General features: G+C 37.4%; 1 protein-coding gene across 1 annotated transcript; it reads left to right on the top strand.

Moving 5' to 3' along the window:
- Positions 1-4351: 4351 nt before the first annotated feature.
- Positions 4352-10202, top strand: LOC134792527 (ovochymase-2-like). Its single transcript, XM_063763795.1, has 7 exons — positions 4352-5138; positions 5927-6106; positions 7120-7348; positions 8042-8154; positions 8707-8868; positions 9029-9191; positions 9954-10202. The coding sequence occupies exons 1-7, from the start codon at positions 4911-4913 to the stop codon at positions 10178-10180; spliced, it is 1302 nt and encodes a 433-aa protein (XP_063619865.1). The 5' UTR covers positions 4352-4910; the 3' UTR covers positions 10181-10202.
- Positions 10203-25399: the final 15197 nt, after the last annotated feature.

Genomic DNA, 25399 nt, shown 5'->3' with positions numbered 1-25399 from the left:
TTTAAAATTATTTATTTATTTATTTTAATCTTTATTGCACAATACATGAAGGTACAAATGGCGGACTTAATGCCTTAAGGCATTCTCTACCAGTCAACCAATGGGTCAAACCAGAAAGATTAAGTAGGTGCAGTGTCTTTAAAGTAAATGAATTTGTAACCAAGACTATACATATATGAATATAAACTATGTTGATAAACTTACACATGTACTTAATACAAATAAACCTATATAGATAATAAATTATGTATTTTATAAGTCTTACATTGCCAAATAAAAGGAATATAATTTTAAACAAACTATGTAGGTGCTTTACTGCTGCTTAGGCTGCCTTTCTACTGAAGCGGAGATGAGCAGAGATGAGAGACGACGTAAAAAAACCGGCCAAGTGATGAGCTCTTTCATTTGATATGTTACACGATATAGTTTGAAAAACTTTATTTTTCAACTTTCTCATTTACTCCCCAAAAGTTCCCCCCATGTTTAAAATTCATTTGTTTACGTCACATGTCCATCTTTGGGTCACAAATTTACATTACATGTCAACTTGGTTGGTCCAGTAGTTTACGAGAAAATAGGCTGTGACAGACGGACAAACAGACAGACAGAAGCACGAGTGATCCTATAAGGTTCAGTTTTTTTCTTTTTGTGGTGCGGAACCCTAAAAATCAACCAATAATGTGAATTACAACCAATGCTATCCCGCACCGCACTCTCCTCTCATCTTCGCTCATCTCCGCCTCAATGGAAAGGCAACCTTAAGCGCTGCACTTGGGTGTTTGCATCTGACAACGCACACTCTACCTTGATGTTTTTATAAAACCGTCAACCATGTTCTTCCAATTAAGAGGGGAAACTCTGCCCTGTTGGCATTAGACCAGTTTTCCCCGAAATATTGCTCGCGTCACAGGATATGATCCACCGTACCGGTTACTAACAATGGATGTACCGCTGGAATAAAGTAAACCTCGCATATAGTCAAACCACACGCTCAATATTTTTTGTCCCCCAAAGTATGCGTGCAGCCAAAGCTTTGTGAAAGGGAAATTTTGGGCATATTTGTAATCCTTAAAAGTATAGCGTTAATTTAACCTCCGAATCGGCGGGGCCGGTATGCTTTGAACTCGCTTCGGGATGGGTGTTCACTCCCAACGCTTCCGCGAGCGTCGGTGAGTGAGTCGCGTGCTTGCGTGAACCAATGTAATGGAGCATTCCACGTCCTGTCCAACCAAACGCATTTTATTTCGTGTATTTTCCTTTTTTTCCAGAGTTTTTGTCAATTAATTTATAATTTATAATATAATAACGCTAGCTACATGTATGCTAATAAGATCTAATTTAACTATAAGTATGTTATATTACTTTATACTTTAGGTCTTAATTAATTAGATATGTACTAAGAATTAACGCATGTCGTGTTTACCTATAATTGGATAGACACTTATTCATGTACTTATGGCTTTTATCTGTAATTTCTGTAGTGTTGTATCTGTTGGTAAACCTTAAATAAATAAAATAAAATAAAATAAAATTTACTGAGATTATTTATATCTTTTATGACAAAAAAGAAATTAAATTAATTTTGTATCAAGCAGAAATATCTGCCAACACGTGCGTGCGTGCCATCGACTGTGGGTTCAAGTCCCACTCAAGACAATGATTTTTTCCACTTTTAATTTATTTTTAGGCTTATAATATAAACTCCTATCTATAATACCTCGATTCGCCTTTGTATGAGACAACGGTAGACAATTTCGTAGAATGCTCTGGAGCAGCTGATGTCTAGATATGTATATAGCTATAATCCTACAAAGAATATAATTTCATTGTGGGCATCACTGATCGTGAGCAGGCAACCTTGTACATAATATACCTATATTGCATTCGAAGGATGGTTGCAAACGGCAAATAATCATATTATGCAGCTCATTTTGATATTTCTGATGTAAAACGGCCCCATGTAAATTACAGATTTTGATTTTGAGAAGTGCCCCAAAATTACAGATTAAAAACATATTAAATAAAAAATATGAAAATATAACATTAGAAATTAACCTTCATGAAGCACCTAAGTATATAATACTTCATCAGAGACCAAACTTATATTGGCTTGCTACGAATGCTCTAAAGCTTCTTGAACAACACGGTGCACGGGACTCTTTCGTGAAATTTCATTCATTTTGCAAATATTGTATCTTTATCTGAATACAATACTGAAAGTTGCGTAAGTGAGTCAGACATTTTAATTAATGTAACTACTTAGTCTCAAAACTGGAAATAGTTCTGAATGTCAATGATATTGATAATGCGAAAATGACATTATACACCGTGTTTTTATTAAATTCCGTTAACTTTGGTGTATGGTTAAGTACGTTTAAGAAAACTAAAAAGCATAGGTAGTTAATTAAAAACAAAACTTTTATTTTTTATTTTTAAAGTAAAAAAGTAATTAAATGTTGCATGTAGCGTTATTGTAGCACGGGTATTACATTTAACTCAACCAAACAATTGAAATCTGTGACATATCAATGTCATTTTGGACATCGATCGTCCGAGATAGTACTTATTACGTTTAGTAGCAAATGTATGAATTCATACTAAACAGTCTAAACACTAATCAATATGTAAACAGGCCCTAAGGCAAGTGAACACGCTCGTAGGCGCCTTATCAGAAAAAAATAAATTATTAATTATCTCCGAAATGGAGTTAATTAGAATACCGGTGTCTTTGAGAAAGTTACTTGATTTAAGCTCGGGAATGCATCCTTGAAATTAATGGAAATAAACAAAAACACGGTGTAGACCCAAGAACTACATACTGCAATATGATTTATTTTTCGTTAACACAATGTGCTTCACAAAAGTAACGTAAGTTTTTTTTAATAATTTAGATAATTTACCTAGGTACCACTTACATGTGTTAATTTCCAAAATGTTTTTCATTAACAGACTTCCAAATCTCAAACGGAGGGAGGTTATCAATTAGGTTGTATGTTTTTTATTCTTCAATTTACTTAGTTTATAATGCATGTTATACACTGGGGCACCCGCAACATAATATAACCCCACAAACTTTTTAAATGTTAAGAAAATCACGCTCATTTTCCCCACTATTTGCTAATGCGATATTGCCTTACTACTTTACCGAGCAATAAACATTCCTTAGCCGCTAAGACTTGCTAAAAAGCGTTATTTTCCGACGTTTTCTCCAAGAAACGAGAATTACGAGCGACCGCCAGGAAAAGCGCATAAATAAAGTAGAAGCAATAAAGCTAAAAGCGTGTGAAGTCACAAAACATCTATTTGCGTGAACCTACAGTTAGTGTAACCCTATATTGTTGCAAATGAATTGCTTGGATTGAATAGAAGTTAGATTGGATTGGTAGCGATTTTGTTTGCCTACGTTTACGTTGCGGTGCCTATCAGCTTTGGATGGGGTGGCTTCGAATACTTGCCAGACGTTATAACGTAATTGATTACGTTTGTAGTTTCGGCTAGAGTATTTGGGTCAACGAAATGGTATTAGACAAAGTCAGGAGGTTATTTGAAAATTATCAATTCTATTCAACAGTATTTAAACTACATATTAAGTCAAGTAACACAAATATTTTGTTAGAATATAATGAAAACTACAACAACTACAACTTATCTGCATTGCCTAAAGGTTGACTGGTAGAGTAGAGAATGCCTTATGTTTCGTCTTTTGTTCAGTGTGTTTTCTTATGTGCAATAAAGATTAAATAAATAAAATATGTATACTTAAATTATATAATTATTTAAAAAACTCGATACCTGAATATTATACATATTGTTTTAGCCATATTATTTTGTTAAAAAAAACAATTAGCGTACTAAACTAGCTATGGAAATAAGACTTTGGTTCACTTAAACACAACAAAAACATGGAATTTCACACAATAATTATGACAATGATAGAGCAAAATAGTGATGGAAAACATAAATCGTTTTAATCGCTTTCCTGGTACTGACTATACTTCGTGTTATTGTTTAATACCGAGGTAAAGCACACAACAACCACGATAACACGAATTCATAGAATCTTAGGGTCAAGAACAACGGTCATCCGTTTATTGCACTGACAATACGGACAACCACAGTCTCGGTGGAAAAAATACTTATCTGATTAATGTTGGTAGGAAGATACGACCTTGTTCTTTTAAGAGTACGATATCAAGCTTATACATACAGCATGATGAAAAAATTAGGAACTTATTTATTTAGACGGTTTGTATCGAATTTCAATATTTGTTAATCAGGAAATAATATTTATTTTCACTACACTTAATCTCAGCTAATAATTACTTAACAACAGTAGTATTACTTAAACAATAAGTTTGAAATTAAACTAGACCCATGAAAATATTGTAACAGCGCAAATAAATATGTTTACCGTGACTAACAATACATTATTAATTACAAACGAAAACGAGAGTAAAACAAATATACGCTTTATACAGAAGGCACTCATGCCCAGCTAATTTGCCATACACCTGTTCACACCACATCTGCAGATTGTATAACAAATGTTTGGGTCAGTAGGCTAACCTCTTCAACCAGACCGAGCACACATAATGCGTATGAATAATTCGTCATCATGACTAATTTATGTTAAAACTGACCTAATAAAACCCTGCAAATAATTATAACAAAGAACATTTTTGCGACGCCCGTCATTTTGAGTCACTGAAAACTTTCACTTAAAAGTGCGCGTTTCATTCATTTGACCACAATTCTCAAGACAAGTGCGACGAAGTTCGCTGTAATTTTAAGGTGAAATTAGAACACGCTGTATAATAGGCCTGTTTGATAACGTTCACTGATTTTAGTGTTCAGTGTTCGGCCGAATTTGTCACAATAAAATAGTGTTTAAGAAAAAGTAATACTCAACAATGTTTTTTAAATTTTTATTATGTTTTGCATTGTCTATGTTAGAGGTAGAGTCTATGGCCATAGAAGGATCTGTGTTGACGAGGTATGATCCTTGCGGGTTGGGCGTGCTTCAGTTTGACAAGGTTACAGCGGCTGAGTGGCGTGGTGTGGTGTATTTTGAGTTATACCCTCATTTGACTGAGGTGGAATTGGACATTCAGTTTGAGCGACAAGTCGAGTTGTATGGGGTAAGTCGATATATCAAGGGGTGTATCTACTTCATTATAAAGTTTCGCATATTACCTATAAAAATATGTGTTGATACTACATAATTACGCTAATTACTATCAAGGGCTATCCCCGTTACTTTGAAATAGGATATCCGGGTATTTTTAAGCTCTGACGCAGGGTATTACGAAGCATTAGCATTAACAATTTGATATGCTCTTATGCTGTGTTGCTAAAGTGCTGTTTTTTCGCAATGATTAATTTCCGGACGGTCCTATTACCTGCAGTAAAAACTGTCGTTACCTGACTTATAAAATAAACACCTTCCTTAAATGTATTATTTTTTAAGCTACAAACATTTCAAATAATTATTCAAACAAACAAACATCCAAAAAGTATAAGGTATTTTTTATGAAGATCCCGTAAAATTCAGTAAATAACAATTTGTGTAATTAATTTTGTCAAATAGGTATTTGTAAATAGATTTGTGATAGCTATTTTTGTTTCTTCTTCTTTCTCGTTTCCTCATTGCTAAGGATCGCAAGTATCGCAACCACATGCAATTTGTTGCCATTTTGTGCGGTCATAACTGTCATAAGCCAGGTGGACTGCACGGTGCAGACTGCCCCCAGCCAACTTCATAGCGTTCGACCATCTCATACGACGTGTCCCACTCCGAGCACGTTTTCCATTCATTCGCCGCGGAGACCGCATAATGTGTCCGAAGAATCTAAGGGCTCTCATGGCATGTTGTGGAGAGCCGAGTGTCAATGGTGAGCTCTCTTAAAATAGAGGTATATGTTTACAGAGCTCACAGAATTCCACAATGTCGGTACGAGATGATTGGCACCGATTCATCCTTCGACCAAAAGGAGCGTTGCCCAAACAGTACTTCTTCTTCATACGGTTGGCCGATAACAGCACCCAAGTACCAACCGTGGCTAACTTCAAGCTCAACAATGCGACGCTTTGCAACGACGCCATTAAGGTATATCACGGTAATATAGTGATTATGTTGAAAGCAGTAGAGGACAAAAAAGTATGGCAAAAGCCGTAAAAGTACGCGATAATAAGACTTAAGTTCAATAAAAGCAAGAGAAAAGAGGTCTTAACTAAATGAGAGGGGAAACTCGATCGTCATTTGTTTTCCATTTGATATCTTTTCTTTTAATTGTAACGAGTTGACAGTGATTTTGACATTAATACACCTCTTATCTGTTTTAATATTCTTGGTAATTGAATAAGAATTTTGTTTTTTCTGAGACATCGACAGCTTCCGTTCGATGTCAAAGGGGTCGTTTTGTAATGAGCATCGTTCTGGAAGTGTAAACTAAGTCTCGCTTTTTTTTCGTTACACGGAATCCAAGTTTGGAAAAAAAATGGTTGTCTGTAAAGTCAGTTTACGGACGATAATTTTGCGTGATAACGTCATAAGAAAATATTGATGCAAAAATGCATACTTTGGCCGTAACGTTCCCATGGAGATCTGTCCACAACTTTACCATGGAGATCTGTCCACAACGTGACACTTTTTCGTGCATGTTACCGGTGTTCATCGATTTATAAGACGTTATCACGTCAAAAATCCAGGGGATTTCTTCTAGATTTGTGGTAGAATGGTAAAGTTGGGTCAACACAAAGTAAAAAAAATGGTTGTCTGTAAAGTCGGTTTACGGACGATAATTTTGCGTGATAACGTCATAAGAAAACGTGGCCGTAACGTTACCATGGAGATCTGTCCAGAACGTTACCATGGAGATCTATCCACAACGTGACACTTTTTCGTGCATGCTACCGGTGTTCATCGATTTATAAGACGTTATCACGTCATAAATTTGAGAAGCAAACAAATGCAGGTGCAAATATTTTAAGTAACTTTGACATAAGTAGAAGAATAAAAGAAAAGAAGGTTCCAAATTCAAAACTGCAAACATTACTCTGGGACTTATGAGGCTATACATACAATGTCACAATGTCAGTTTTGAACTTTTTTATTTCTAGGCGGCGCAAACTATTGAATCCCTAAATGTCACAACAAATCCAAAAGAGGTCTACAAGCAAGTGTGTGGAAGGAGAGCGTTGGAGCACGCTGAACTTACCTCAGTCAGAACTCAAGCTTTGGCTGGCGATTGGCCTTGGCATGTGGCTTTGCTTAAGAAAAACCCGAACAGTGACGTCACAATATATGAGTGTGGCGGCAGTATTATATCAAGTACTGCTGTTTTGACAGGTATGCTTTATATCTTACAATAATGTATTACTTAATAAGTAATGTTAACTAATGGTACAACTAATACATAAGAAAGATAACAAGCAAGTGTGTGATCTGGAGAGAGTTAGAGCTGACTAAAGTGATCTGATCTTATTCGTCATTTGATTAATACTGAAGTGCCGTTAAACAATATATTTATCTGAACGCACAAAGTATGGACATTGACGCTCAGATTAGAACTGCCTGGAATCTCAGAATAAGGAAAGCGGGCCCTGTGTAACGGGAAAAGGCGAGGAAGAAGAAGATTAAAACATGGACAGAATCCGGAAACAAGTTGAGTTCCGAAATTTTGGATCAGGTGCCTCCAAAATTTCGGAACTCAACTAAGATCAATGTGGAGAATACCGTATAACCGTACTTATTCATAGACGCGCTACAAACCTCAATTAGCTAATAAACGTTTGTCCTTATCTGTCATTTTGACTTATGTATTTGTAAGAAAGGGATAAAACATAATTTAACTAAATCAGGCCCGTGAGGTTTTATGAATAAGGGGGTTACTCTACAAACTCTTTCATCGCTTTTAAGTCTTGCGTTTGTACACAATAGTAGAAGTCGTAGAAGGTCGGTAGGGCAGAAGGACGACATTATCTCCCGCTGTCCAATCTAAGTCGAGTAAATATACCCAGTAATGATTTATTTGGTTTTAAGCTGGACATTGCGTGAGCAGAGGTGGTATTCTGATTGAGGCACGATTGGTGGTCATCGTCGCGGGCGTCAATAACCACACGGACTATAACCAGATAGGCAGGCAGGCTTTAGTGGTAAGTAGTTTAGATAATTTGCTACTAAGTATTCATTATATTTACAAATAGATTACTTGATTACGTTTTGTTCTTGTCTTCGTGAACATTGTCGGAATGCACGAAGGATGATATTGGGTGTAGCTGCGCGCGTCAGTTAAAGCCCTTGGGTTTCAAAGGGTTCAATATAAAAGTGATACAGAGTAGGCCACGGGCAACAAAAAGTCATGTCACGTCAATGGCAGCGAAAAGAAATTAGTGATATTTTTTTCGTACCAATAACAAATTCAACCTGCAACGGCAAGACTGACCAAATGTTTCATAAAAATATTTAGTGTAGTTACTTAATAATTACCTTTTTTAAGAGATTAGAGAGAACCCACACTATAGCGCCTGTCGAGTGTCGGCGTCTAGTAAGCGCTATTGAAGAGGGGTCGTTGCGCATTTTTAAGTTAACATTGTGTCGAGTAAAAGCCATAGAGTTGACTATAGACGCCGATTCTCGGGAGACGCCAATGTAGGTCTCTCTAAGTTAATGTAGCTGTGTTAATAATAATGATGTATGTATTTTAGGCTCAAGACATAGTGCTTCACCCAGGATACACGGACACCCTAGCTACCTCGGACCTGGCCATCATCAAAGTGCACAAGTTCAAATACACGGCGTACGTGCAGCCCGTCTGTCTGTGGGGCCCCGTGTATAGCAAGGAAGATTTGTTCGGGAAACAAGCAACGGTAAGGAATAAAATTAATATACAAAAATTGCTTACTTTGTTGACCGAGCGTTAGCGGAGCCCTCAGTTTCATAAACGACTCATGTCTAATATTCAGAGCCCGTTTTTATTTTATTTTTTGTCAAACTTATTTATTATGAATAAAATAACGTATCCACTAGGTTGTGGGCTTCGGCTACACAGAGACCAACCAGCTCTCCGACGTTCTCCGGTCAGCTTACACCGTGATCCAAAACGACACCACTTGCCTCGCATACTCGCGCAAAGTATACAAGAATCTCCTCAACGAGTTCAGCTTCTGCGCTGGCTATGGACCGACTTCTGGTAAATGTTTTCGATACCTGGCCGTGTTTTCATCTTAGTACAGGAGTCGAACACTTGAGTAAACCAGTGTAATCATCGACGTAATAACTATTTGTAATTGAAGTATGTTACACTGGTACTCATAAGTGTTGGATTCTCTCACGCTCGATAAGCAATTGGAATGACCCTTGTTGTTTATAATTAAGATTGTAGTTACGCGCTTTGAGTTTACGCACGTGTTGGTGTAAACACTACATTGAATTACCAAACTAAAAGTAGTTGCGTAAAATAAAAGCAAGGAGTAACACTTTCAAGGACGCGAGTTTATAAATAGTTGTAAGAAGTAAGAAGTTGTAAATTGACTGACAGTTACCTTGTAGGCAAACTACAGTATATTAAGGATGACCGGGCCGTGTCCGGGCATCGCATTCTATGGAAAGCATCACGTGATCGTCTGTCATGTCATAGAAAAGTAAGCGCGGGAAGCTCCGGCCCGGACACGGCCCGGTCTTACGTGACTCATCCTTTATTGGCTTAAGTTTTGGGGCACAATCGAATTTTAAACTAGTAAACCACTTTTTTATTCAAATCCATGAGCAAGTCTATAAATTAGCAAAACTATCACCATATGCGATGATCTATCCCTATAATATATTTATATTCTATCACTCTTACTTAATTCTCAAAAAAACGATTCGATTTGGGATGATTCGATGTTTTAAGTCTACTCTCGTGCTAATGGATTCTAACAAGGGCGGTTGTCAAACCTAACCTCTTCCCCAGGCATAAACCCCCGGAACGGCGACAGCGGCGGTGGCCTGATCCTTGGCGTGCTGCAAAGCGACCACAAGATCAGCTACGTTCTTCGCGGCGTGCTCTCCAAGTGTGGCGTTTCCGTCGGGCATACTGAGTGTGATCCGAAGCATTATGTGGTGTATACGGATGTAGCACCTCACTATACCTGGCTGTACCATCATTCAGGGCTTAAGTATAGGAGTAATATTCTATAGAGGGACCATATTCAAGCTTAGCGATACGTGCACCAAGGCGTCCCGTCCAAGTGCGCCGTTTCAGTCGGGCATACAGAGTGTGATCCGAAGCATTATGTGGTGTACACGGATGTAGCACCCCACTATACCTGGCTGTATCATCACTCCGGGCTTAAGAATAGGAGCAATATTCTATAGAGGGACCATAAACTTAGCGATACGTGCTGTCCTAGTGCGCCGTTTCGGTCGGGCTTACAGAGTGTGATCCGAAGCATTATGTGGTGTACACGGATGTAGCACCTCACTATACCTGGGGCCCATTTCTCAAACGATGTTAGACTAATATTATTAGTCCACGAACTGTCAAATCGTATGGGTTGCCATGACAACACACTAATAATATTAGACTAATGTCGTTTGAGAAATGGGCCCTGGCTGTATCATCACTCCGGGCTTAAGTATAGAAGCAACATATTATAAAGAGATGAACACGGAGTGCAACGGGAAGAAGTACTTAATTTACCGGTTTATGACCCATGTGACCGCCAAAATACTTGAGGATGGGAATAATTCATATGAATGCACCTACTCCCATCCGGAGGGGACAAACGGGATTCCACTCGTTTACCAGTGTTAGTGTCCATTTTGTGTAGTTATCCTAATGTAGCACCTCAACCTGATTAAAGTGTCATTCTATGGAACTCGCTAACTATGTAAACAAACCGCCATATTGAAATTGTCACTGAATGATGATTTTAATATGGCGGTTTGTTTACATAGTTAGCAAGTTCCATAGAATGACACTTTAACTCATTTCTTCAATTGCATTCTGAACAGAGTCGTATTTTAACTAAGGTATCGCTTATTGTCGTTAAAATTATAGTTGGTTTTGTCGCCTCTTACTTAAGGAAAGTGATATTTAATTTAAGTTTAAGTCGTAAAGTCTAAAACTAGTAGAAATTTTGTTTAGCTGGCAACCTCATGTCGAGTATTCCCCCAAATGGCAAAGCGGTATTCGAATTTGTTATTAGTTAACATTTGATATTGCAAAAAAAGTGTATAGCGGTAGGTATACTTCGTTATTAAAATCGAAAAAAAGTACCTATATACATAAAATTGTATTTAAGTTTTTTGTTGGTATAGTAATAATATTGTCGCAGAGACATTCACCTTACCATTAAAAGGCAACATTTAAGATTAAATTTTAATTTTAATGCCAACAACAGCGGTAACAATTTTATGACTAAAAAGCAGTAAATTTAAGTGTTCTTAAATTCTTCAATGGTTATGAAATCGTAAAATGACTAACCTCTGAAATAATATTCCTGCTTTTTTTGTTAAAGATTCCTATAAGTAACAAATTGTGACCGATTGTAGCAACTTCCGCATAATATATTATTACAAGTACATCTTCTCACATAAAGTCGCGCGAGTTGTGGCAAGACGTGCTAGCTAGACGTACCTATTGACACATTTGGTTTGCTCACCAAATAAGCAAGTAGATAATTTTGCATTTAATAATAATTTTATGTTTGTCACAAAAACATGTGAAAGTGTGCTATAATTAGATATATTCTCTTTGTTTTAATGTAGCGTAAGAAACATGGTGTGAGTTGTAAGAATTTACAATTAAAATAATTAAGTTTTGATACGAAACAGTTGTTTTGCGCAGTTATATACCTAAATTGCGCGTCTCAAGTTTGAACATCATAAGATTCATAAGTCATAACCTCACAATGTCATAACTCATAACACTACATGAAGTAACGATCATGTTAGACCTGTCATTTTTTATTCAAAATGCATACAAAACACGTGAGTTTTATCACAATTTTTTTTGTCACTGAGTTATGGATATTATCTATGTATTTACCTTAGTATTCATCTATATCTATCTATTATATACTCGTCTAGTACCCACAATAACACAAGCCTTATGGTGGCGCTTACAGTGGGAACAGGGTGATTTGTGTAAGATTATCCCATAGTACATATTTATGTATTTACCTATATTTATTACCTATTTAAAGCGTTGGTGGCCTAGTGGTAAGAGCGTGAGACTTTCAATCCGGAGGTCGCGGGCTCAAACCCCGGCTCGCACCAATGAGTTTTCAGAACTTAAGTATATATTATACGAAATATCATTTGATATAGGTAGGTATTTCTTCTTTCTCTTCTTTTTAGCCCTTTTCAATCTTTGAGATGTAGGCCTCCTTCAATTTTTGCCATTCTGATCTATTTTGTGCCCTTTCTATAAATAATTTTTTTTATACCCATTTTGATCCAGCTGTTCTTTTGATGTCGTCATACCAACGCATCTTTGGTTAGGTAGGTATTTACCAGTCGCTTTTCGGTGATGGAAAACATCGTGAGGAAACCGGACTAATCCCAATAAGGCTTAGTTGACCCTCTGGGTTGAAGGTCAGATGGCAGTCGCTATCGTAAAAACTAGTGCCCACGCCAATTCTCGGGATTAGTTGCCAAGAGGACCCCAAGCTCCCATGAGCCGTGGCAAAATGCCGGGATAACGCGAGGAAGATGACCTATATTTATTATTTATGACCAACCTCTTGTCTAACCTCACCTTTATTTCATAATACCCATTATTCTTTAAAACACAAAGCCCTCTGCAAAAAGCTATTGCAATAACATCAATCCCGATCACATCGATCAAACTTTTAAATAAACCGACCTCAGGCTTACTTAATTAAAAAACTTGAAACAACGAAATCTGAACTTGGACGTAATAAAGGCTTTCATAATGGCGTGCTCCTTTTTTGTTCGCTGACAGTTTTTAATAAGATTTTAATAAATTATGCAGCAGCTTCCAAGTGACGGTGGCACAGATTACAGCCCTCTACATGGAGCATATAACATGATTTTTCTCTTTATTTATGCACTGAAAAAAATATGAGCTATCGAGCACACATTAAAATTATTTCATTAAGAATAACTGCTATTATAATATCAACTAATGTATGTTCGTTCGTACGTAACGTAGAAACAGTAAACTTTACTGCTTGGTTCAATAGGCTCATATGGAACTGTTTAAAGCATTAAACGTTAATGCAATTCCAATTGTTTTAAACGATTTTTTTGCTCAGTGTGTCAACTCTTAGGCTAGGTGATTTATAATATATATGATTTATAATAAGTAAAATATAAAAACACTTACAAAACAATAAAAAATACATATAAACACATTATAAAAAAACCTAACCTAGGGTGCCGCCAGCAGATGGGCAAGGCCCAAGCTGCCAGTGGTCAGAGCTGCAGAGAGAGGAACAGGCGGACTAACATGATGTATTACAAGCTTTTATTTAACTTGCCCTGTTACCGCAACTTGCACCATCCCTCTAACCCGAGGTGAACCGGTTAAACCTGGAGTTACCACGGTTACCAGTACATTTTGACACTGGGTCAACGGTTTAACCGCTTAACCACGGGTTATTGGGATGGTGCAAGTGGCGCTTAGTATGTTAGTGTCGGTCAAATCGTGGAAGCTGAATGTGACCCACATTCCGATTGCCGATTGAGCTGAAATTTTGTATACATTATGTAAATCGGAGGACAATGCAATATGTATTATGATGACATCGAGCTGATCTGTTCGAGTTTATCCAGGATGATACACTTTTTCCAAATAATAAATGGTGTAGATATGTAAAATAACCTTTATTCAACTTATACATACCAAATTTCAGTACTGTTCTAGAGACTTCGAGCTTTGCCCTAGTGTGATTGTGCTATTACTACTACTACTCGTACCACTACAACTTGTAAGACCTATGGTGTTGGAAGCAATGTGACGGCGAGTCTTTGTTAAAGCCTTAAGGATGACACGCTAGTCCGGGCCGTGCCCGGGCCGAGGTGTCCGACATGTCATTTTCTATGACGGCTGACCGGTGATCACATGGTGCTTATAGAAAACAAAGCTCCGGAAGCTCCGGCCCGGCCACGGCCCGGTCTAACATGAGTGATCCTTTAAAATGCAGTCTGTGGGAGGAGGTTATCTATGGTGTGGAGATAATGTTCTACCGGTATTCGATTTGTGCTGTACCGTTCTCTTCCTACATTATTTATAAGTTACTACTTTTAATCTTGAGCATCGCTTCCTTCGTGGATTATGAAAGGAGCAAGAACTGTTTGTAAACATACCGACTTTTACCATTGGAAGAAATAGTTTGAATATTCTCATCTTCTTCTCGTGCCGATGGTTTCAGACTGTGCGGGACCAGAAGGTAGCGACATTTATCGCCCATATTCTCGTGATTCAATATACAAAAAAAAATAGTTTAATTTTTTTTAAAACAGAAGTTGCAGAATAGAGACTGTGGGCCCGATTCGGATTTTGAAATAGACATCTATTAGACATCACCAAGATACGATAACGATATGTTTAAGATCTAACCTGTCAAATTTGACATTTGTGCGATTCTGGAGATACTGTTGAACGATTTCCACAGGATATGACTTAGAGATCCAATTCACATCTAATAGATATCTTACTCTATCTAACGTAAAAGTGACATTGGTTGCCCGAATTGCGCTGCAAAAGAGAACTAGTTGATATCTAAACTATAACGTATCTAGAATGGATCTAGTACGTGTCGTCTCTTATGAATATCTTGAAGTTCGAATACGGCAGTCTCTGCAATTCTGCATACAGTTTTTTTTATGATAATAATATAAGAGGCAAGCGAGCAGACGAATCGCCTTATGGTATGCAATTACCGTAGCCCATGGATACCTGCAACACCAGAGGGGTTGCAAGTGTGTTGTCGCCATTTAAAATGGGAGCGCGCTCTTTTCTTGAAGGTTGGAGTTGCTGCTTTTTGATGCTTACTAAAATAATTATAGAAATTACAATAAAAGTAGTTGATTCCTAAAGCAATTTTCCCTAGCTAAAACCAGGCATATTTCATTTTATCACAATTTCTGCGCTCCAATATACATACATGTATAATTTAAGTTTTATTGTAACTGACAGTGACAACTATGGAAGACGTAATTCTGATTCTGATATATTATATAACTTCATTTATTTATTATTTATAGAAGAGCCGCAGATTTCGTTGCCAATGGCGAGATAACTTGGACTCTTATTGAGAAACTGGACAACATTTGCACCAAGCCGATAAAAAGACGGCGACGGCCAATGCCCAGCAATAGGACACAGTGGGCTCTTAATAAATAACTTATTATTTATTGACACTATTCCGTGGTACGATTAAGCGCCACTTGCACCATACTACTAACCCGGGGTTGACCGGTTAAACCTGGGGTCACCAATGGTTACTAGTACAATTTGACACTGGGTAACGGTTTAACCGCTCAACCCCGGGTTAGTGGGTTGGTACAAGTGGGCCTAAGTGACCCAACTCTATCCTGGGGCTCAGTATACAGAGTGGCCAAAAAATAAGTGCATTCCCGTTGCAAAAAAAATTTACCATCCCATAGAAAATGGACTAGCCAAAATGTATGAAACAGCATCAATTTTTTTTTCGCAATTTCGGGGTTGGTCCCATAGTAAAAGTTGCTCAGTATAATTCCAAAACCTCCCTGGCAACAGGAATGCACTTATTTTTTGACCACTCTGTATACTAATGATATCTTCACGGCGCAAAGCCCAAGAATATAAATTGAAATTCAGCCAAATCCCAAGGCACGGACATGTTCCATCAGAACTTGCAGAGCATCTGCATTTTTCAATGCACGGACACAGAGTATCCATTATATCTCCCGCAATAAGGAGCGTGTAATTGAATTTCTGAAGCGCAACACGTCTCTGAAACGAGGGTACTCTGCGTTAATAATAAATTTCTCTTATGAGACATTGCTTAGCGTCTAATCGAGATGGGGCGAGTAGAAAAGTGAAGTTTTTAATTTTCTCGTGACGTCTATAATAGACGTCTTTGGAAATGGTTTTTGAATAGTTGAGGCTATGGATAGTCTACAAACATAGATGTTTGTCGAATAATGGTAGATTTGATCTGACTCACAAAGATAGGATAAGTAAAAGTCAAGGAGGGCTCTGAAAAGATTAGCCGGGTACAGTGGCTCACTCAACCTAATTCCAACACGAGAGAGGCTATTTTCAGCCCTGCTAATACTCGTACAGCAGAAACAATCAGTAATCTAACAAATTCAATTGGACGAGCAATGGTTATTCTAACACGTAAGGGCCACTTGCACCATCCCACTAACGCGGGGTTAACCGGTTAAACCTGGAGTTACCATGGTTACCAGTACAATTTGACACTGTGTTAACGGTTTAACCGGTTAACCCCGGGTTAGTGGGATAGTGCAAGTAGTGCTAAGGGTGCTACAGTGTTTAGTGATATTTGGGCGACTGAGCCGCTGTTTGCGTTGAGCCACTGTTCCCGCCTTGACCCCTAAATAGGTGATATGTCCACTTCTGAGGCGTGGTTAAATGAATTGAAGAAATCAAAGTTTGTCCTCAATATATTAATTACTATCACATGCATATAGAAAACTATCTTAAGCAGCAAACAGAACGTCAGTGCGATGAAATCGACTTCATCAAAGGGTCCTACTTTTCATAACGCTATTATACCCTGAGGCTTACAGGGGAGCGAACCAATAAATCCTCCAACGTTAGCGAAAATAGCAAAATATCCTCATGAAAAAAACTCAGAAACTTCTCATATGTTCTTAATCCAAAATAAAACTCTAAATTTTTTGTGAAATTTTCGACAACTTTTCCAACTTTTTGGAAATTTTCCGCAACTTTCACATTTGTACTCCTTAATAGTCCTGATCGCTTTCAAATATCATTTTGCAGTTTAAATGATACCGGTAAATATAAATGAACATTTCTTTGAGCTGCATCGCTGTTTGCACGTGTAATTTGAGGTTGTAGGCAGATTTTTAAATTGCCTCCTTTAGTCGGCGGCCGGGAAATTGTTTCCCGCTCCGCCGGGCGCGCGGGATATGAGCGAATGATGTGGGTAATGTCTCGAGCTGGCGACATAACGTGAACTCGAACGTTTTGGTTACACGATTCTGGGCAATTTAAAATCTGTTATTTAAAGAAACACTAATTTTACCAACGTACCTAGGTACCTATGATTATTATACCGGGTGTGGCCTGTAACACGAGCAAATAATTAAAACATAGATTGTACTCCTCAAACGGTGACACTTTTGTTCAACATTATTGGGATACCCTCCTCCAATTGAGGAGGGATTTAAATCTTCTCGAGGCAGAGGCGTACGGTTGGAGCCGGTATAGCTTTATTTGACGTTCATAAGCGCATTGTTGGCAGGAGATCACGCGGTCGTTCACCAATAAGATGGACCGATCAAGTTAAAGACTCGTCATCCTCTGCTTTCTCCACGGTCGTCAGAGACGCGTTGGACAGAAACCGGTGGCGACAGATCATCCGCTCCAGATGCAACCCTGATACTGACCACGATCCTCAAACATGAGGGACCGACCAAAGAGAGAAGCGCATTGTAATATGCCTACTTGAATAAACTATTTTTTATCTTTATCTTTAACAAGTTTTAAAAATTATGAAGTATTTAGACTCCCTATTTTTCATACAAAATAAATATTATCTTCAATGGACGCCATCGCCACGCCATATCATTCTGACTGACGTTGCTTGTCACGCTTAAACATAACAAAATTCGCAATACCTACATTGCGTCTTAGAATAAACTTTAAAGTGTATTAAAAATCAAACCACAAGTTATTTTTAAAAGTCGCTGAACAAATGTTGGTCTAATTTTTTGCTCATATTACAGTGCACACCCGGTATAGGTAGATAGCAAAAGCCTTAGAGGCAAGGCAAGATACCTACGTACCTAAAACAAAGCAGTTAGAGTCAGACCAAGAATATAGTCTGCAGCGGATTTGATAGCCCACACAGTCAAACTTCTATGAAATTATGATGTATAAATAACACTTGCACTGCGTGGGATGTCAAATCCGCTGCAGACTTTTCTTGGTCCGACTCTAGTTTAGTAGTCGGCCGTAGGTAAATATAACACTAATTGCTCGCGTTGACGGTTAACACCTCTTTGAAGTACTTCGACAGCGAAGTCTAAGTACTCAAATTTATTTTCACTTACAGCAGATATTACGATATACGGCTTGAAATAAAGAAGTGTCATTATACGTACGTACGCAGATTACATTGCGACCGAACACGTACCTAGGTATATTATAGTTTCCGTTGACTTGACAATGTTAGCATACGTAAGTTAATAGGAACCGTCAGCATCAAGTGTGTCAGAACCCTAAAACACTCGTATCAATCACTAGTCAGTTACACACGTCGGTTTTGGATCACGTCAGTTGTGGTTTCCAATTCTCCTAAATCCGAAAATCGAAAACGTGTTGTGCGTGTGAACTCGTTGTTACTGACGAATTGTATTGAAGGGAAGTACAAAAGACCTATGCGATGTTCATTTGTTAGTGTACCTATACGACGTAAAATACTTCCGTTCTAAGGCTTAGAACGCACTGCGATTAATTTCTTGCGGTTTCAGTCTTGCAAGTGCGTGCGCTTATGAAGGATGCCCTACGTTACACTTTTTTGCGGTTCTGAAACCGCAAGAAATGAATTGCAGTGCGTTCTAAGCCTAAGAGTCCATCTGGGTTAGAATACAAAACTACGAATTATGAAGCGTTTACGAAAAGCACGAGATCATCACACGTACATCTAGATTAGGGTTGTCAATAAAAAAATGGAATATCCCGATCAAAGTTCGGACATCGTTCTAAAAATTTTGATATTTCCTGGGCGGTCAATTCTGCGAACCCTGAGCCAATAGCCCCTTAGCCTGTAGCTGCAGCATAACCTTCCCTTTTCTCTACCCAACTCCAAACTTTTAACTAGTTTCTTGTGGTTGGTTGAGGTTTTTAATAATCCCTGACACTCGCCAAGTCCCCCTGCAATCCTGACAAAAGACCAAAAAACGCTAATCTAGGTGCAAATATACTTGTAAAATGCTGCGCCCTGAATAGGACTACGAAGATGTATCCTACGCCATACCTACTACCTACTATAACTACTATCTACAAGCCAAATTCACCTCCTCCTTTCTCCTTAGTCGTACACTCTTTTCAGAGTGGTCGTGGTTATGGGTTGTCCTTTCCTATGTTTATTGCGGCTGTTGCGATACTCCTCCATCTCTCTCTGTTTGTGGCACTCCGAGCACACTCAGTCAGGGAACATTTCGTCGTGGACTTTATGCCAAATTCACCATACCTATAGGTACAAATTGGAACTCGGCGACGTGTCGCCGCGACGCGTCGCTGAGCCCAACTTCGTGTCGTTGGGTTTGAATGGAATTTCATAGAAATACATAGAAACTAGTCGTGACGCGGCGACATGAAGTAAAATTCGGCGACGCGTCGCTGTTTCAACTTGTACCTACATTAAGAGCTTAATATTAACCTTTTAACCGCTGTGATATATACTTAAGACATAGAAAATCGGACTCCTTTCGCCGCGGTCTGATAAATAAGACAAAACTTCGTGTAACTTCCTACCGCCGGCGACACGAGCATGCTCGATGAAAAATTCTATGGCGGTTAAAAGGTTAATTATAAACGTTGTTAACCAGTGATACAGAAGTTAAAGCCAAGGGATCTATCTTCGGATGTGAGCGTGGATATTGTGAGTGTTGCGTGTCGGACTATTGACAATAATTAACATTAGTAGTGGGTGGTTTGAAAATGTGATGTGTACCCCAAACTTTTACATACACTTTTCGTCGGGTAAGTAGTTGCACAAATCTCAGTTTTGACATTTTGCTGGGACATCAGTTAGCCGCGACCACAACCAGTGAAGCCTGTGTCGAAATATCGGTAAATAAAGGTAATGAAATAAATTCGCGATAGCCCGTGATGTCTGTAATGTGAGTTAATAAGTGTTCAAAACGCAAAAGTTTTAAATATTATATGATAAACGTTGATGCAACTGAAATAAACGGTCACGATCCCATACTGCATTATTACGGCACCACCTTAGTGTAGGTAGTGGACAGCAATTTGTATTATATATGCTCCATTTAGTAATTGAGGTAACTGTAGGTTAGCATGATTTCCCGCAGTGACTGAGCTGAGCATTCGGCCATGACAGAGTCAGGATTTCAACCTAAGGGCATATCGGATAGACAGAATTGTACCTCGTTAAGAGGAAAATGCTGGCTGGCAACCCGTCCGTAGTTACATGTGAACCTGGAAATTCGGTAAACTGTATTCATCTTCAAAATTGATGTTGAAAGCAGATATACTTCGTTTTTTAGAGTTCCGTACCCAAAGGGTAAAAACGGGACCCTTTTACTATTAAGACTTCGCTGTCCGTCTGTCTGTCTGTCTGTTCGTCTGTCTGTCACCAAGCTGTATCTCATTAACCGTGATAGCTAAGCAGATGAAATTTTCACAGACAATGTATTTCTGTTGCCGCTTTAACAAAAAATACTAAAAACAGAATAAAATTAATATTATACAACAAACGTGATTCTTTTTTGCAGTTTTTTGCGTAATGGTACAGAACCCTTCGTCAATTGGCCGGTTTTTTAGCAATCGAAAAAGGGTAAACAAGCTAAATAACGCAGTATAGTTTTAAGTGGATATTGGGATACTTAGTGATTCTTTGTATCTCACGATTAGGTAGGTACATATCATCATTTATTTTATCCCTTGCGTTATTACAATGAACATTTTAACCAGTATGTATTCATTTAAATAGTGTAAAATTACTACCTCTCTAATGTAAAAGTGTTTACTTATGGGAGTTGAAGTTTTTAATTATTTAAGCCAGTATTTGAAAACTTCTATATTAAAAATATATTTTTTTTAGTTAATTAAAAAGTATAAAGAGGAATCTCATTTAATATTGATAAGCACATTTTAGAAAGCAACTCCTAAGTAGTCCAGCTACAAAACGAAAAAGTATCACAGCAATTTTACAGTTAGAACTTTATGTTGTAAGCTAGCAAAATTTTACAAAAACATCAAAGTTTTTACGACGGGTCGCGTAAGTTTAGTGAATAAAGTGTTGTTGTTTTTTCGACTTGTATTATGCAATGTCACTAAATTGCCCTCTTAGTATGAAATCAACGAAACTACTCGAGACAGTCCTCAATTAGGTTTTATTTTTCTGGAACATAACGATAATAACATAACGATGGCGTTGTTCTATTGACATTTATTTAAATTTAATTGTATAATTCAGTTTAATTTGACGAAATTCAATATTTATTCTTCTGTAATTTGACATAATTTAATTCAATTGTAATTTGGTGTAACTTAATTTAATTTAATTTAATTTTATATAATTGTGATATTCAATTTATTTATTAGTTAAGTTGACATTGTTTGCATGGTAATTTTATGTTGTATTATCTTGTGAGTGTTTTGGGGTCACCTGTAAGCCCGCAAGAGTTGAACACCAATAAAAAAAAAAAAAAAAAAAAAAGATAGTTGTTTACAATTTTGATACTTAGAGAATATTTGCAGAATCGATTTCACAGTAAGTGTCATAATAATTTTACTTTTAAAATCAATGTAATGCCAGTGACGTTATAAATGTAAAAAGGTTTCACAGTGGGTAAGTTGTTCGATAGTATATCCTCCTTTACTTGTGGGCGAGTTTAGTAAAAGGGTCCATTTTTATTGAGACTACTTTCCAAGTTACGGGCAGTAGGTACTTAAATAGCGAAAACTATCCAATTTTCGAAAAAAAATTATACTGTTTACTCTATTTACTCTGTCACTAAATTAACCTCTCAAAATGAAATCAACAAATACTCCTCGAGACAGTACTCAATTAGGTTCTAATTTTCTACAACATTACTAGTTGTATTTATACCCACTTAAACTTGGAGACGTTAGGTAGGTAATAGTACATTATTGTCGAGGCTCGGAAGTAGCTACTTGCAGGCTGAGGATTCGTTTTAAACGGACGACCTTGGGAGTCCGTTTAATTGAATCCGAAGCCAGCAAGTAGCCTTCCAGCCGAGTCATATATAGTGCTTTTCTCAAAAATGGTGCAAGAAATATAAATATCATAGAAATATTTTACAAAAGCAACGTTCTTACGTATATATTTTCACAGAAAAAAGTAGAAACAATTGAAAAAATTAGCTTTGCCGCCTTTTTATTTTTTTAATAAAAAAATAGAAGTGTATTTTTCTGCCGAAAATACGCCAACCTATTTGAGACAGCTAAATAGTCGCGGTACTAATCATCTTTTTGGCTCTTTAATGGGCCTGTGCCTTCATTTGATATGGCCATTTCAACTTTTAAAAAGTTTGGAACTCGACAAATAATGGAATTTGTATGCAACATTGCAGTCCCAAAATCGAGACTGCAATGTTTTTAACTTTTTAATTTTTGACTGACCATAAACTACGCGCTTCGCGACCTATTTTTTAAGCGGCAAAGTCGACTTTGCCGTCCATTTTTGGGAAAAGTAATTTTTATCTACGCATCTTATCATTCAATCGCCAGTCGACATATTCTGACGGCCTCGAATTCGAATTTTAAGATACGTCAGTTAATAGATCTAGAAACGATATGGATTAGATATGTCAGTGTCAAATGTGACGTTTCTTCAAACAAAAACGTCACTTTTGACAATGACACATCTAATCCATATCGTTTCCAGATCTATAATTCGTATATTCGTATTCGTTTTCGTTATATCTTAAAGTTCGGATCGGGCAGTCAGTCTTGAACCATAATTCATAAGGTACTTTTCACCCATGACGTAACGAGAATTATCACCTTGAAAATGGTCGAAATCAACATAAATCGAGGACAGAAGAACGTGACGGGTCGAAGCAGGATGTACGTTTGTCCGGCACCTGCCTCCGAATGGGTCATCCTTCAAAAGAAAAGGTCAAGACGTGTCGGTAGAGTTACTGGATAGAGTTCATTCATAGGGAACCTAGAGGCCTTGCCTAGATGACGTTCTTTGGTTGAAAACTTCAATCGAAACCAAAGAGAATAGAGTGTATAGAGGCGGATTGTCAAAGTAAATTATGCAGCCACTGTAAATTTACTGCCATCTTTCGACAGAAGATTAAAATTTTTAGAACGCCATTTAACTTTGATCCTTATTTTTTCACTGATATGTCTAAACTTGTAAAATATTAATATTAACGCCATCTACTCGAATGTAGGCCAAAGGTATGGTGCAATCTTTTCGAGCGATGGCGCACTACCCTTCAGCCTACTCTCGAGTAGATGGCGTTTATATTAATATATAACAAGTTAACACATATGAGCGAAAGAATAATGATGAAAGTCAAATGGCGTTCTAACAGTTTTAATCTTCAGTCGAAAGATGGCAGTAAACTGTACTGTAGCTACATAATTTACCATGACAGTAACTCTTTATTTCAAATTCTATTTGATCGAAACTAAAATAATGTACTTATAGAAATAGTCACGCAATAGCAGCTCTGTCATCTCGATAAATTGTTACTTTTTGTTTGGCGTTTGTCGATGTTAATAAAATAAACAAATTTAAACTTAAATTATAGATGTTGTGCATAATTATATTCCATCGTATTTTTACGGAACCTTACGAACGTGTCTTGCCTTTTCAGTCAGTCTCGGTACAAAAAGTACCCACTGACATTCACCGAACTAGCACGACAAATACGAACGTTTCCGAGAAAATACGATGGAAAACAATTATGCACTACATCTGTACTTTACTTTTGTATGGTAATAATCACGTGACTTTTCGTAATTTTTTTACTTTTAAGTTGGCGTTTGTCGATAAACGATTGTCAATGACAATCTGACAGACGACTACTTTTTAAATTATTTCCAAAAAAAATCATTTAGGTATTTATTATATTTCTTGTGCTGTGTTTTACCGCCGCCATTGTTTCTAAAATACCTAGAAACGTTTTTTTTTTAAATAATTTAAAAAGTAGTCGACTGTCAGATTAAACATTATTTTGTATAAAAACACAAATGGTTAAAAAATATGTATAGCAAAAGTTATCTTTAATTTTGTACCTATGTAAATTTTGTTTCAATATGGCATTTCCAATCGAGTGGCAATATCTTCTCATTGACTAGACACCGGCGTATGACGAGAATTTGTATCCGTTTTCGTGTAACCTATAGCTTTCACGTCGAGATTGGTAAATGCCGGCTTGGCTGGAATATAAATCCTTGTTCTAGGAACTCGTTACAGCGAGGCACGTGGCAATGTCCTGAGTCGAAATCTGCGAACTATTACATCACTGAAATCGAAATTACTTAAACTGTACCAACTTTAATAAATAAATATGTCCTATAACATTCTCATAGTAAGCTCAAGAAGGCTTGTGATGTGGGTAGTCAGATAACGACATATATAATATACATATACTAAAATACATAGAAAATATCCAGGACCCAGGAACAACCGGGCCCTTATACTGGGATTCGAACACAGGACCATCGGCTTCATAGGCAGAGTCACTACCGACTAGGCCAGATCGGTCGTCAAACTACCGGGGAATATTCCTCGTCTAGGTTAGATAAAAAATAACTTTACTTCAGTAACTTATACTGTGTTTATATAGGTAAAATGTATACTTACACACACCTATCACATGAATGGTTGTCCGTATATATCTCCATCTATGGCATCTATTAGTAATTTAGTACTACTTATTATATTGACGACCGGTCTGGCCTAGTGGGTAGTGACCCTGCCTATGAAGCCGATGGTCCCGGGTTCGAATCCTGGTAAGGGCATTTATTTGTATGATGATACAGATATTTGTTCCTGAGTCATGGTTGTTTTCTATGTATTTAAGTATTTATATATTATATATATCGTTGTCTGAGTACCCACAACACAAGCTTTCTTGAGCTTACCGTGGGGCTTAGTCAATTTGTGTAAAAATGTCCTACATTATTTATGTTTATGTTTATTTATGTTATGTTATATTAACAACCTATAAAGTCAGTACTTTCACCTGAAAACGGGCAAAAATTACAAACTAACTAATGATGACGAAGCATAGGTATCTAATTAACACCGTACAACTAAATAGTGCATTTGCATCTATTCTAACTTACCTACTCGCAGTTGGTTCTAAGTCGGAGCATTTGCATCTCTGCTAACTTCCCCACTTCCAGTTGGATGTAAGTCGGCGCTGGCATCTAGAGGCAAATAGCTCCAGTGAAACATTGTAAGCGCCTCGCATTTACAACGGACACACTAACTGCCACACACGAGTACACAG

This window comes from Cydia splendana, chromosome 7 (genome assembly GCF_910591565.1).
Source record: "Cydia splendana chromosome 7, ilCydSple1.2, whole genome shotgun sequence".
Lineage (NCBI taxonomy): Eukaryota > Metazoa > Arthropoda > Insecta > Lepidoptera > Tortricidae > Cydia > Cydia splendana.
Note: the sequence above shows the minus strand (reverse complement) of the source record. Positions and strands in the feature narration are given on the sequence as shown.